At 35.6% G+C, this 15,045-nt stretch overlaps 1 protein-coding gene across 3 annotated transcripts in view; it reads right to left on the bottom strand.

Annotated features, from left to right (window-relative positions):
• Positions 1 to 15,045, bottom strand: part of FAM83B (family with sequence similarity 83 member B) — a 97,109-nt gene that overhangs the window by 73,712 nt on the left and 8,352 nt on the right. For all 3 annotated transcript variants that reach the window (XM_077162118.1, XM_077162117.1, XM_077162119.1), the window contains exon 2: positions 1,261 to 1,772. In XM_077162118.1, the coding sequence (XP_077018233.1) occupies positions 1,261 to 1,704 (444 nt within the window). In that variant the 5' untranslated portion in view covers positions 1,705 to 1,772. The remainder of the gene's footprint in view (positions 1 to 1,260; positions 1,773 to 15,045) is intronic.

Here is a 15,045-nt window from a genome sequence, read left to right as displayed (position 1 = left end):
GTTCACAGAGCATAGGATAGTTCAGTTTTTAAAATATCCATGGTTCAGTTCAAAAAATTGAACAGACAGTTCAATTCATTCAATAAAAGTTTGAACACCTAATGTGCGCCTGTTACTATTGCTAATTTTTAACAACTGGAAGAGATTACTGCTTCCTTTAGTGTAATCCTGCTAAAAGATTTAACATGGCTAAAAAGTTAAGTTATTTAAGCTTAGCAGGGTTGGGGGATAAATCACCTTCTTTCTGCAAGCCTGCATTTGACATTAGCCTCAGAACATCGTGTCTCCCTAACGTGATGACTAGGCTTTTAGGTATCTATCTTGTAACGACCATGTCAGCTGGGGACTTCAAGTGTCTTATATTTCTGTACTTCACAAAAGCATGCTTTTCCAAGCATTTCTTTCCTGTTGATAAGAAAGCAATGCCATATATGTGTGCATCCTCCTAAAGTCTCTCTTTTAGATCTAAATCTCTTTATTTAAAAATATCTATAACTAAGAAATAAGCACATTATAGTTAAAAATCACAACTTTTTTCCCATAAATTTTTTAACTCTAGGTTGAGCTCAATAAACAGCTTAGAACGTTTTGTTGTAAATGCCTAACATAGTACATAGAAAACTCCCAGTAACTTTAATTGATTGATTAAAAGAAATTTCTGCAGCCTTATATAAGCTTTAAAATAGAATTTCTGACATTTATAAGGCACTATAAATATTTGATAAAGAGCACCAAAACCCTAAAATGCTAAGTACCTCAGCACCTTACTTCAGAATTTTACATTATCACGCTTGATTTTATACTGTTTCCATACAACTCAGGAAATAGATTAGTAAACCTACAGTTTAGTTAATAGCATAAACAATATCCAGAGAAGAATTAGGACCAGTTCTATTGAAAACGAAGTTTCACCAGAGCCACCAAAATCACATTTCCTTTCACAGAATAAGAAAATCTCAAATGGTGTAGACTTATGACTGTATGAAATCACCTTACTCCCAGTCCACACAAATCTTGGGTCTTCTGGGGATACACACATTTGGGACTCTCTACATTTAGCAGGATCTTAATGCCATCCTCACAGACATAGAGAAGATATGGGAAAGGAAGACCTTCCTAAGAATAAAGTAATTCCTGAAAATAATAGGCATGATCTCCACATACAGAGATTCTCTGATTAGCATACATACCTGTTATACCATGCTCTGTATTTTCTTACATGCTTAAGTTTTTTTCATTTGGAAATATAAATGTTATTACCTTTCTTGCTTCTTTTATCATCTTCCGAATAGTCTCCTTTATGGTAAGCAGCTGTGCTCTGGGAGGGTGAAAGAGGAGATCTATGTGGGTACCTCCTAAGAGTCCAGGCATCACATACGGCCATCCTAAGTCAAGGTTTGGAGCTTCCACATCAGATTCAATGGGCCAGTAGGTCCCTGAAGATGAGGCATCATCGCAAGAACTGTCAGGACCATATGTTGAATTTTGTGTAACTTTCTGAACATTTTTCAAAATATAATTAATTTCTTCCTCAGCTAAAAATTCTGAAACTCGTTCCTTGGCAAGAAATTCTTGGTATGCTTCTAACCCATGTTCAATAAGAGCATCAATGGCTACCCTATACCATTCCTTGTAGTGAGGCTCAATGTAGTTGTCCGATTTACACTCATCGTTTAATGAGGAGAGCATCGATGAGGTCTCCATGCTTGCAGGTGTTTGACAACAGCACTTTCAAATGTCCATTCGTGCAGTGGCGAGAGGTATCTGGTTGTCTGAAAAGAAGGAAATAGCAGCCAGTTAGAATTTTGTAACCAAATATATTTTTTCTGTTTGATCCTCCATTTTTGTTGAGATATATTCACATACCATATAGACTATCAAAAGTATTTAATGGTATATGTCAACTATTTATTTTCACATTTATTTATTCCATTTCTAACAGCTCAAAAGGCATGTATTTCATTCCAAAATGATATTAATGGCACTACAATCCACAAATCTATCACAAAGAAGGTAAACAGATCTCCTTTTATAAACTGTTGGCTGATTTTCCTTTTCCAAGTTACACTACTTTCAGCACTTCATCTAAGACAACACACCTTTCTTCTCGGGCTTTCAAAAAACCCACCTTTCTTAACTTTAATTGAACACTAAACCTAGTGTTATCAGCTGCCATAGTCTTTTTGGTTTGTTTTTAAAGAATTTAAATAAGAATTTAAATATAATAAATACCTAGCCAGTCTTTAGTGGGAGTCTCTACTGAATAATTGTTATGCATATAATAATATTCTGGATGAGGGGGTGCAAGGGCAGTTCAGTGGTAGAATTCTCACTTGTCATATGGGAGACCTGGGTACAATTTCCAATCCGCGCACTTCCCCCCAAAAAAACAAGCAAAATAAACAAAGAAACAAAACAAAAATTCAACAATTGGTGCTGCAGTAACAGGATACTCACACGGAAACATAATTAAATGTGACCCCGCCATACAGCATACAAAATAATAATAATAATAATATCCTGGATGACTTATGCTAGACAAAAAGCACAAAACACCCACCTTCCAGAATTAATTAATTAGCTGAAGAGGCAAAATTGTAGGTACAAAACTGTTAAATGAGTAGTGCCTGTATCCAGTGCTTTAAGAAGAAAAGCAAGTAGAGATCAATATGGATTAAATGAGTCATGGCTAATCCTGAGGAGGGCACGATCCATCACTGAACACAGGGAGAAAAGGAAGAATATGATGAGGTAGACGGAATACTGGCATCCCACACAACGGTAAAAACAGAAGCAGAAACACAGAAGCAGAAACAAGCTCAAACACGGAATGAGCTTGGTACATTCAGGAGTCATCAAAAAAATTCAGTCTACTGGACTGCAGGTTCCTTTTACTAGGAATAGGAGATAAAATTGGGAAGACAAGACAGAGCCAGGTATGAAGTAACACTGGAGAGTTTTGAGAGTCAGCGAGACTAAACTTGTGTTTAAAGCAATTAGTCTAACACCTGCAGGGAAGCAGGAGGAGAAACTTGTTGCTAGGAGAGTCTTTCAGCATTCAAACACCCGGTAGAAAAGTGATGAAAACATCTAAGTGATGGTTCAAAGGGAGATCTCCTGAAATGTGGGGACTCGACAGCACAGAAGTAATGAATATATTCAGGACCTCAAAGATAATCCAGGGGTTTCTTTCAGGAATTAAATTTGCCATGCAAGCTCACTCCTACCCCATCCCTTACGATGTCCACAACTGTCATTCATCCAATCATTTGTTCACTAACGCAGTGTGAGACACTCTACCGGACTTTATCAGATAAGAGACTTCCCACTCTTTTGACGTCATGATCTCTATTGTGTGGATTCACACAACGTACAACACTGTATTATGCTATAAGAACTGGTAAAGGCCCATCTGGCTAAAAACATTGTCAGTGGCCCTACCTTAATGTTAAGATTTCCAATTAATTCAGCCTTTTAGGTTTTAAACCCATCAAAATTTAAGTCAGAAGGGTAATTTAGGAAGCCTAAATTATTTATGCTTATTTAGGAATGGCTTCCTAATTTATTTATGTCATTATTTCATAATTCCTTAGCTCAAAATAAGAAATGAGAGGTACTGGCTAATCATAAAGAGAAGTCATGAGGAATGGAAAATAGGGGGCCAGTAACTCTGAAGGCCAATTAAGGGTCAGTACAGATCCAGCAAATACTAATGCACACTTGATGAGCAGAAGACAAAGGGTATCTCACTGCGCTAATTTGATGGAAGGCAATCATGAGTTTTAGGGGAGGAAAAAAGTAGGAATTTTATACAGAATGTCCAAGACTATAGAAAAGCAAAAGATGAAATCTGATATGAGAACAAAAATAGTTCTCTTCTGTCTCCTGGAGCACCCTCGGCTTGAGATATAACTTGATCCAGGTCAAGGCAGCTAGAACTGCCCCGAATCTTTGTCTCTGATACAGCTTTGGAGTTCTAGAGGAGGAAGACACTTTTCCTACCCAAAATGGTATTATGGTGTCTTGCAGAAACATGATTCTACTCTCTCATGGGCAGGAGGAGCAATGCCAAGTTGGTTTGTTAGTATAAAAGCTGTAGTATAGAGAAATAAAATGCACTTTTTATTATCTAAATTAAATTAAGCTATTGACATACACAGAGAATACATTCTGAAACTTTCATGTTTCTCTATCACTATATAAGGGTTTTTTTTTACCAAATCACATTTCATTCAAGTTCAGTGGTTCTCAACAGGGGTGATTTTCTTCCCAAGGGACATTTTCAATGTCTGCAGACATTTTTGATCATCAAAAATTAGGAGGAACTGTGCTACTGGGATCTACTATGTGGGGGATTCTGCTAAATGTCTTACAATGCTCAGCACACCCTCCCACAAGAAGGACATATCTGTCACAAAAGGGAAATAGTGCCAAGGTTGAGAAATCTTCTTTAAGTTGCACCAAGAAACGCATCATATTACGCTACGAAACAACGTCCTCTTAAACATTCATTAAAATTTTCTTTTGCACACAATATTCACTTTTAACAAAGAAATAAGGTTTTAATTATCTTGACCACAGTCAAGATAATTTGCTTAAAGTATATTTTTCCATAAGATTTAATGAGGTATGGTTTTCATTTGATAATTACAGCTGAGGAAGGGATGAATATCCAGTGATAACATGGAAATCACACCTGTTGTTCATAATTACTGTATTAAAAATAATCAGTAACTACTGATTGTTCATAAAAATCCCAAATTTTCTGAGCACTTTTCTCTTTACTTAATGTTTTAAATTTAACTTCTGAATTTCTATCATATGTGATTGTGGTGTTAAATGCATATTACCCATTTGGAAGTTTAATATAAATAAAATATATATTAAAAATTATATTCATTTCTGAGCTTCATCTATGCATATAAATACATTTTAACTATAAAAAAGTAATTCTTTGTGTATAAACGGAGAAAGCAGAGGAAATTTCAAAAGGACTGTGAAAGCAAATACAACCATGAAGTCAATAGATGGAAAGTTAATTACAGGAAAAAAAATTGAAAATGAAGAAACAAACACTGTAGGATTAATCAAATAATAATTCCAGATACAATGAAAAAAAAACATGTCAAAGAAAGAAGAGAGCACTGCAATTAAGATACTGTATATAATAAATAAATACATTTGATATTGTACAGCTGGAGAAGCTACATTCTACTTATTCTCTGAAGATATTCATTTATCACAAGAGCTGTTTACAAGGGATACTTGAAGGAACCATCCACAAACAAATTTAAGAGAGAACAACACAGCTATGAAACTTGCATAAATGGATGCTGCACTAAAACAGCTTTGTATTTAGCTACTGACTTACAATAGCATTCTAAACATTTCGGGGGCCTTACCTAAGGTAAAAAATAATTGGGTGCACCTTTAAATTTATGAACAAGTCCATTATTAATAACCATTAAATCTCCTAGAAAGCATAGTCTTTTGATCCACAAGGTAGAGTTAATTAGTAGAGCAAAATAAAATCTGGCCAAGATGTATAATTCAGGCAGACCACCAGGATCAACCAGTAGTTAAATGGCTCATTCCAAAAAAGTTGCCTTACAAAGTGTATGATTCAGATCCCTGTTTCAAAAATATTACAAATTGCATTCAATGTTGAATCTTTAGAGTCATTTGTGGAAAGCGGAAATTCCAAATGTTAATTCTATAAATACAAAGGACATGAAACAAGGCATACAAAATAGATTTCAAATCATGGACCACTCTGAAAAACAGTTTAGAAGTTTCTGATAAAATGAAACACACAACTAACCACATATGATGCGGTATTTGCACTCTTGGGATTTATTCCAAAGAAATCAAATCTTACATTCTTGCAACAAACTTCATATAAATGTTCATGGCAGTTCTATTTGTAAAAGCCCCAAACTGGAAATAGCCGAAATATCTTTCAACTGGTGAATGTTAAATAAACTACAGTGCTTCCATATAGTTATGGAAGCATATTACCCTGAAATAAAACAATCTCAACTGACACACACAACAACCTGGATAAATCTCCAGAAACTTATGCTGAACGGAAAAAAAAAAAAAAAGCCAATCCCCAAAAGTCATATATTGCATGATTCAATCTGTATAACATTCTTGAAATGATACAACTATAGAAATGGAGTACAGATAGTAGTTTGTCAGGGGTTAGAAAACGTGGCGGGGGGAGTGGGAGGGATGTGGTGTGACTATGAAAGAGCAGTGAGAGGTGAAGGAAATGTTCTACATCTTGATTATATCAATGTTAATATCCTGGTTGTGATACTGTCTTACAGCCTTGCAAGACGGAACCATGAGGGAAAACTAGGTAAAGGGTACAAGAAATCTATTTGTATTATTTCTTTCAACTGCATGTGACTCTACAATTATCTCAAAATTAAAAAATAATTTTAAAAAATTAATTTTAATTAAAATAATTTTAATTTTAATTAAAAATAATTAAAATCATATCGATGAGCATGTTTCATGCCTTGCAAAGGAAAAAGAAAAAAGTATAGCAAGTAAGACGAGAGCTCATCTCAAATATCAGACTGCCAGGGTTCAAGACCTGATTCTTCAATTGTTGTGAAGATCCTGGACAAGTTACCCGATGTTCACAAGCCTCAGTTTGACCATGTGTGAAAAGAAGGATGATAACAGTATTCATCTCATTGGGTCATTCCAAGGAGTAAATGAAGTAATGCACTTAAAGTGCTTAACTTTTAACATCATCATCATTATTTTACATTTTAGCAATTTATTACAGTATAATTACTACAAAGATACTAATCGGTTTGATGAGTTGTTTTTTTTTTTAATATTTCAAAACAGTAATGTTTTTTCACATCATTAGCAATATCACCAAGTTTGGAACTATTTTATCAACTGAAGCATGCAACTAAGCAGCAAAATTGAGCCTCAATTTGTTTATGGTTTCTGATCAAAGAAGATTCACTGTCTGAATCTGAAGATTCAGAATAAAGACTTTTGAAATATAGGTCAATGGGAATAAATGCTCCAAAATGAAATTATGACTTTTTAAAATCACATAGAGTTTGAAGTTTTGATTACTTTATGCACACTCAGATGACCCAAATAGGAACTGAAAAAAATATATATAGAAAGGATCACAGGTGCTAATACTACTGCAGTTCTTTTCCCAACATGTTTTTATGCTGTTTCTATTCAGCTTCTGAATGCACGCAAAAAAAAAGTTTCTTTATTTTATACCTTAAAAAATGATAACAAATTAACTTCTTATATAAAAAAATAAGTCTGTCATCATGAAATGATTTCAAGTTTTTTTTTCCAGTTTATGTGATATAAATCTAGTTCTCTTGCATAACGTCAATGTTAACCAAATTTTATTAAGGAACTGTTTCCTTTTCATGTATGTTAAGAAAAAAATAGTGATTTTTTTAGTGATTGACTTGTGATTTTTATCAAAATAGCTACCTTCAAAATATGAGAAAATGTTTCATAAAGGACTGTTTCAGAATATATCTGTCTGATGAAATCATAATACACCGTCCACAATAGCTGAAAGTCAGACTTCTCTTCTTTCTTCAGATTTTTAGTTGTCAAGATTGTGCCTGACTGAATTTGATTACCAGAAATCTAAGATCACAATTAAAATATTAAAGATGCTATTATTAAATTAAAAATTCATCATAATATTCAAACTGTCAATTGCAGTTTGATATCTAATCATAGCATTCAAACTCAACAAAAAACTCAAAGCAGCCTTCATAATAACACTTAAAACAAAATAGCCCAATAGCACAGAATACACTCATCCACACAGTATAATTTTTCAGAAGACCAAGGAATACAGGAACACATGGCATACTCAATCACAGTGTGCCACATACAAACATTTCCACAGGTTGATCACCAATAGAATCACCCATTTTATAAAACTCATTAAAGGACAAATTTGAATACTTGCAATGCACTTTATAAATCCAAAATGGAAAATCCATTTGCTTAATAACCCATCTTTTCCTTAATTTCCTGTAATTGACACAATTTTGCAGGGAGGGGATAGCAATAGTATTATTTTCTTCCAATATAATTCCAGGTTGTACTTGTGCTTGCTTTTATTACATGTATTTGACATTCCTGGTTTAAACTATAGGAAATTTAGATGTCAGGGTAATGAAAGTTACACTAATATATGTTAATGATGTTGAAATATAACTTCACTGTTATTTGGAAGTATTTATCAAGAAATTCCTACAGAATAATTCACGAAGAAATAAAATTGTTTTATATGTAATGGTTGGTTTTAAGACCTAGATCAAGTTATTTCAGGAAACTAAACCTCATATTCTTCACCAGGGAAACGAGTAAAATAATAGTCCTGACTGCAAAGGGTTTCTACGAGAATTAAATAAGATAAAAGCTCTTAACTATATCTGCCTTAGATAGGACTAAAATGTTGTTCAGCAGTAATATAAGGAGATTTATTTAACTATAAAGCTGTGCAAAAACAGAATAAGAGAGCAAGCCACAGTGGCTCAGCAGGCAGAGTTCTCGCCTGCCATGCCAGAGACCTGGGTTCGATTCCTGGTGTCTGGTGCCTGCCCATGCAAAAAAAAAAAAAAAAAAAAAAAAAAAATTAAATAGAATGAGAACTCTTTCTTTTGATTTTCTTACTGATTCCCTTCTTTCTGTATGTAACCAAGCAGAAGACATATTTTTGGAGAGTTCTATAATGTATAACAAGTTAGGTTCTTGGGGCACTCTGCTTCAATATTCCAAGATGTTATTCATTTTGCCTGCAGAAAATTTCTGTGATACTCACAAACTTGCTAACTTTGCTTAGAGGTGAGGAGGCTGTTAAGAAAATGTTTCTTACACTGATGTGACAGGGAACTGCCTGCCAGGCCTTTTCCCAGTTTTTCTTGAGTCAATCTTTGCATTTCAGCTTCATTTTATTTGAAGTTAAAGAACATTAGACACACCCATGTTCAAATGCAAAAACAAAACACGAATGTCCAAACCTGCCTCTTGTGGTTTTAATGCTATATAAAAATGCTGAGATTATGATGCTATGTGGATAAAAGGCAAGCTACAAAATTATATGAGCAAAATTATAATTAAATAAAATCACTGGGAAAAAAAAAGAAAGAAAAAACACCAGAAAATAAGACTGATTGTCTATGAGTAGTGGTTTAATGGGTGATTTTTTAAAAGCTTCCTGTCATTTTTCTGTACTTACCAAATTTTCATCGATGAATAATGTATTATTTTTCAATGAAGAAGAAAAATTTTAAAGAAGCACCTCAATAAATATTTTTGTCTTTTTTAAGCTATCCACCTCTTTTCTTATTCATGTACTAGTGATTTAAAACTTTGCATATGAAACTTTTTAACTGTGTACAGTACAGAATATCCAAAACTAAAGCTATATGAGAACAGGGACCATAAAGGAAAACAATTAAAATAAATATTTGAACTTAATGAGACTTAGTAATTAGCTCACTGATACACAATGCCATCCCTAACTCTGGCACTAGCATTAAAACCGCTGCTAAAAGGCTCCCAATGCAAACCCCTGGACATATTATCACTTCTCACATTACTGAAATACACCATTCTGTGCTCTATCCACTAGACCACGAGTTGGTAGAGAGCATGTCTGTTCAGAACAATTCCTGAAATTTGGCAGATTACTTTTAAATAGTAACCTAATAATATACTGCCTCCATACCTAAAGGAAATGGAATGAGAGTTGATTAAACTATGATGGGCAAGAAAATGACATTGTAAATAAATTTAAAAATTTAATACCCATGCAAAACTTTTTTTAAGATTTAAGCAGGTATGTGTTTATGATGAATAGAATTACCATTTTTGATAATATAAAATAGTCTTTTGAAAATAATACTTGGAAAACTATTAAGTATTATAAAAGTAATTAGGTACATTCTTATATCTACCTCAAAAAAGCACAAATACTAATTTCAAATGAGCAATTTATCAAAAGAATAGAGATATTACCAAGTGTCTTCTGGGGATTCTTTCTAAAATTTTTATTAAAATTGTTTATGTTAAAAGATAATAAAAAAGAATTTTTAAAAACTGTGTTAAATTCATTGTACAAGCATTTCTTAAGCATTTAAATTAATAATAATAAAGTTTTAAGTCCCAAGTTTTTCAACAAAAGTAGTCATATAAATTATCTGTAAAACATAATTCCCATATTTTGGGTTCAATTCTATTATTATATAAACTTATATCAGCAGGAAGAGTTCATTGGCTGTTTAAATACATTATGTTCATGGGCATTTGGTATATCATTTAGGTTAAACTGAAATAAACTATATATTTCAGAGCAGCCCCTGGGAAGCTGAAGTCTATATTTTACAACTTTATAAAACAGAGCAGTGTGAGGCTTATGTTTATACAATAAATCATCCAGATTTGAACCAAGATTCTGGTTTCAAGAAGTAAGCATATAAAAGTCCCCTTGGGGAAATGGCGAGAAAGGGGGAAAATTCAACTTCCCCATGTGGAAAATTCCTGATACTCTCACTAGCAGTGGGGACTATCAAAGCAATAGATCGAGCCCTCAATCTTGGAGTTTGTTCATATGAAACTTATCCCTGCAAAGGACAGGCTAACCCTACCTAAAATTAGGCCTAAGAGTGACCCCCAGAGAGCCTCTTTTGTTGCTCAGATGTGGCCTCTCTCTCAGCCAACACAACAAGCAAACTCACTGCCCCCTCCCTAAGAGGGACATGACTCTCAGGGCTGTAAACCTTCTGGCAATGTGGGACAGAAATCCTAGAATGACCTGGGACTCAGCATCAAGGGGTTGAGAAAACCTTCTTGACCAAAAGGGAGAAGAGAGAAATGAGACAAAATACAGTGCCAATGGCTGAGAGATTTCAAACAGAGTTGAGAGGTTATCCTGGAGGTTATTCTTAGGCATTATATAGATATCATTTTTTTAGTTAAGGTATATTGGAGAGGCTGGAGGAAAGTGCCTGAAAATGTAGAGCTGTGTTCCAGTAGCCATGTTTCTTGAAGATGATTGTATAATGCTATAGCTTTCAAGAAATGACTGTGTGATTGTGAAACCTTGTGTCTAATGCTCCTTTTATCTACACTATGGACAGATGAGTAAAACACATGATTAAAAATAAATAAATAACAGGGGAAAAAATTCTAAATTTAATACATTGAAATGTTAGTGATCAATGAAAGGGAACGGTAAGGGGTATAGAAAAAATTAGAGAAACAAAGGCTAAAATACATTGGGTAGATGGAAATACTAGCAGTCAATGAGAGGGAGGGGTAAGGGATGGTTGTATCATTTATTTTCATTTTATTTTTATTTCTTTTTCTGAATTGATGTAAATGTTTGTTCTAGTTTGCTAGATGCCAGAATGCAACACACCAGAGATGGATTGGCTTTTAATAAAAGGGGATTTATTTTGTTAGTTCTTCAGAGGAAAGGCAGCTAACTTTCCACTGAGGTTCTTTCTTACATGGAAGGCACAGGATGGTCTCTGCTGGTCTTCTCTCCAGGCCCCTGGGTTCCAACAATTTTTCCCGGGGTGACTTCTTTCTGCATCTCCAAAGGCCTGGGCTGAGCTGCAAGTGCTGAGATGAGGAATACCAAGCTGCTAGGCTGTGCTACTTTGAGCTCTCTCATTTAAGCACCAGCCAATTAAGTAAAATGTCACTCATTGCAGCAGACACGCCTCCTAGCCGACTGCAGATGTAATTAGCAACAGATGAGGTTCACGTACCATTGGCTTATGTCTGCAGCAACAAGACTAGGTATGCTCACCTGGCCAAGTTGACAACTGAATCTAACTAACACAATGTTCTAAGAAATAATCACGCGGATGACTGTGAGTTTTTTATTATATACCAAGAATGGAATGATCATATGGTAAGAATGTCCATGTTTGCATGTGGTTATGCTTAAATTTTTTTCTTTTAAAGTAGACAATACTTGTAGCAGGAACTATTTTTCTCAAGGATGCTGGAGTGCCAGGGGGAAGATGACTTTTAGCAGTGACTGTTGCTAATGGTATCTGAAAATCATTATATTATATCCTAAAGGCTGGGTTTCAGGAAAACAAATAAAATGCTATATAGGGAAGGGGCCTCAAATGCCATCAAAACTGTATAATTTCATAATATCAGGGCTTGGACATGGGAGCTCTATTCAACTCTAACTTCACTTAACTCTTTCTCCTCAATAACTTCTTCTCAGAACAATCTCATCCCATCTTATAGCTATAAATATCATATATCCCACTAATGACTTGCAAATGTCTTTCTAAGCTCCAGACATATCATCAATTGGTTTCTAGACACCTCCCTAGATGTCTAATAGATTTTTTCTTCCTTTATGTTCAACATGTCAAGTTAATTCTCATTAAAAAATCTTTACACTAATTGTTCCATCTCCCTGGAATGCTCTTACTTTTAATTCCTATCTCATTCACAAGTCATCTTCTTATAGTTTTCCACACTACTCATTGTAAACAGTCTGCCATGCTCAATCACATTGCTTGGCTTTATTTAACTTATAGCACTTATCATTACATGTGACAATGATGGAATTTATTTGTAGTCTCCTTACAAGAATGGAAGCTCTTCACAGAGCAACAAGTTGGTGTATTCTAATGTATCAATTCTCCTGTCATACTGCTTATTATATACTTTGAGTATCACAGCTGTTCAAGACAAGACCAATCCTCTTACATAACGTTTGGAGGTTCTAAGCTGTATGTGCCCCAGAAAAACATGTTTTTAAATCTAATTCATTCATGTGGGTGTGAACCCACTGTAAGTAGGACCTTTTGTTGAATCTTCTTCAGTGAAGGCATGACCCATCTGAATCAGAATGGGTCTTATCCCTCTTATTGGAGTCCTTTATAAGAGAATGAAATTCAGACACACAGAGAGAAAGCCAGGGAAGAAGAAGCCATGATCACCAAAACCCAGAAGTGAAGCGAAAGACCAGCATATGCTGTCATGTGCTTTGCCATGTGGCAGAGGAGCCAAGGATTGCTGGCAACCAGTCTTTGGGAAGAAAGCCTCACCTGGATGATGTCTTCATGTGGACATTTTCTCAGACTCAATCTGTAAACTAATAAATTCCCATTGTTTGAGCCAACCCATTTCATGGTACTAAAACAGGTTTGGATTCTGGGAGAGCTGGGTACTACTACAGCTTTGGAATTGGGTAATGGAAAGAGGCTGGAAGAAATATGAGGTGCATGATACTGTTGATAGAAATATGGAAGTCAAGGTACTTTCAATGAGGTCTTAGACAGAAATGATGAAGTGTTATTGGAAACTGGAATAAAGGAGATCCTAGTTATAAAGTGGCAGAAAACTTGGCAAAACTGAGTTCTGACATCAGACGGAAGGCAAAATTTGTAAGTGGCGGGCTTGAATATTTAGCTGAGGGGATTCTAAGCTAAATGTACAAAGTGTAGCTGATTTCTCCTTGCAGTTTACAGTAACATGTGAAAGGAAAGGGATAAGCTAAGAACTGGACTCCTGGGCACAAAGAAAACAGAAACTGATGGCTTGAAAATTCTGATCTTCTGGAAAGCAAGTCCCCAGGGAAAGTGTTCCATGAGAGGGTTCAACTTAACATGGAAACAGTCAACCATTTCAGTGCAAGTCAGAAGTGGAAATGCAGTTTTCCAGGACAGATTTGTGGAAAGTCCTAATGTCTGATGGTTGCAACCCCTCTATTCTGCATGGGAAACCAATAAATTTGTTGTGGGATCTATATGAATGGAACCATGCCAACTTGGACTAAAACAGAAAAGGGACAAATTGAAGGAAAAATCACTTCAAGAACAGAATGATGGAAGCTGAAGTCTGGATCAAAGTGACCTTTGTAGGCCACGATAGAAAGCCTAACCATGTGTGTGTGGAAAGAGTGAGCTTGCCCCAGCACTTGGAAAGAGCAAACCCTCAACCCCTTGTTCAAGAAGAGTGCTACCATCCCAATGTTCTAAAACGATGGAGCCTGTGCCCTGAAGACTGCAGAGAGTCTGGCTGCCTCCCCAGTGTTTGATGGAGGTAGAGCCCATGCTCCAAGGATCGAGAAAAATCCAGACTTTACCCCAAAACTTGGAGAGGATGGACCTTCACCCCAGTGTTCAGGGTGAGCATGGTCACTGTGTAAGCACTTGGTATGGGTGGGGCTGCAGCTCCACCTGGCCCGGAGGTCAAAACGTCGTTCCATAGATGACTCTCAGGCCATGAAATCTTATGGGGTACGCCCTGCAGGTTTTGGAATTGTTTGTGATTCCTGACCCCTCTTTTCCTTCCAGTTTCTCCTATAGGAATTCAAATGTTCATCCTATATTTGCCCCTCCTTCATATGTCAGAAACAGATATTATTCTCTAGGTTTCACTGGTCCACAGACTGAGGGAAATCATGACCCAGGAAAGACCTATAACCAATTTTGATTAAGATTTTATTTCTGAAACGGCTTATCTTTGGGATATTGTGATTAAATGAATGTATTTTGCATATGGAAAGAACATGTCTTCTTGGGGTTCAGAGGATGGGGCATGATGGTTTGAAGCTGTATATACCCTAGAAAAACTAGTGATTAAATCCAATCAATCTCTGTGACTGAGAACCTGTTGTAAGGAGGAACTTTTGAAGAGCCTACTTCAGTTAAAGCATGACACACCTGAATCAGAATGGATCTTAACCCTCTTCCTGGAGTTCTTCATAAGAGAATGAAATTCAGCTATACAGACAGAAATCCAGAAAAGCAAAAAGCTGTAGTCAACAAAAACTGGAAGAGAAGGGAGAGACCAGCACATGCTACTTTGCCTGGCCATGTAACTGAGGAGCCAAGGATCGGCAGCAGCTGGTCTTCAGGAAGAAAGCATCACTTTGATGCTTACTTGATTTGGACATTTTCTCGGCTTCAAACTGTAAACTAATAAATTCCCATGGTTTAAGCCAACCCATTTCATGGCATCAGCTTAAGAAGCTTAGGAAAT

The sequence above is a fragment of the Tamandua tetradactyla genome, chromosome 5 (assembly GCF_023851605.1).
Source record: "Tamandua tetradactyla isolate mTamTet1 chromosome 5, mTamTet1.pri, whole genome shotgun sequence".
NCBI lineage: Eukaryota > Metazoa > Chordata > Mammalia > Pilosa > Myrmecophagidae > Tamandua > Tamandua tetradactyla.
Note: the sequence above shows the minus strand (reverse complement) of the source record. Positions and strands in the feature narration are given on the sequence as shown.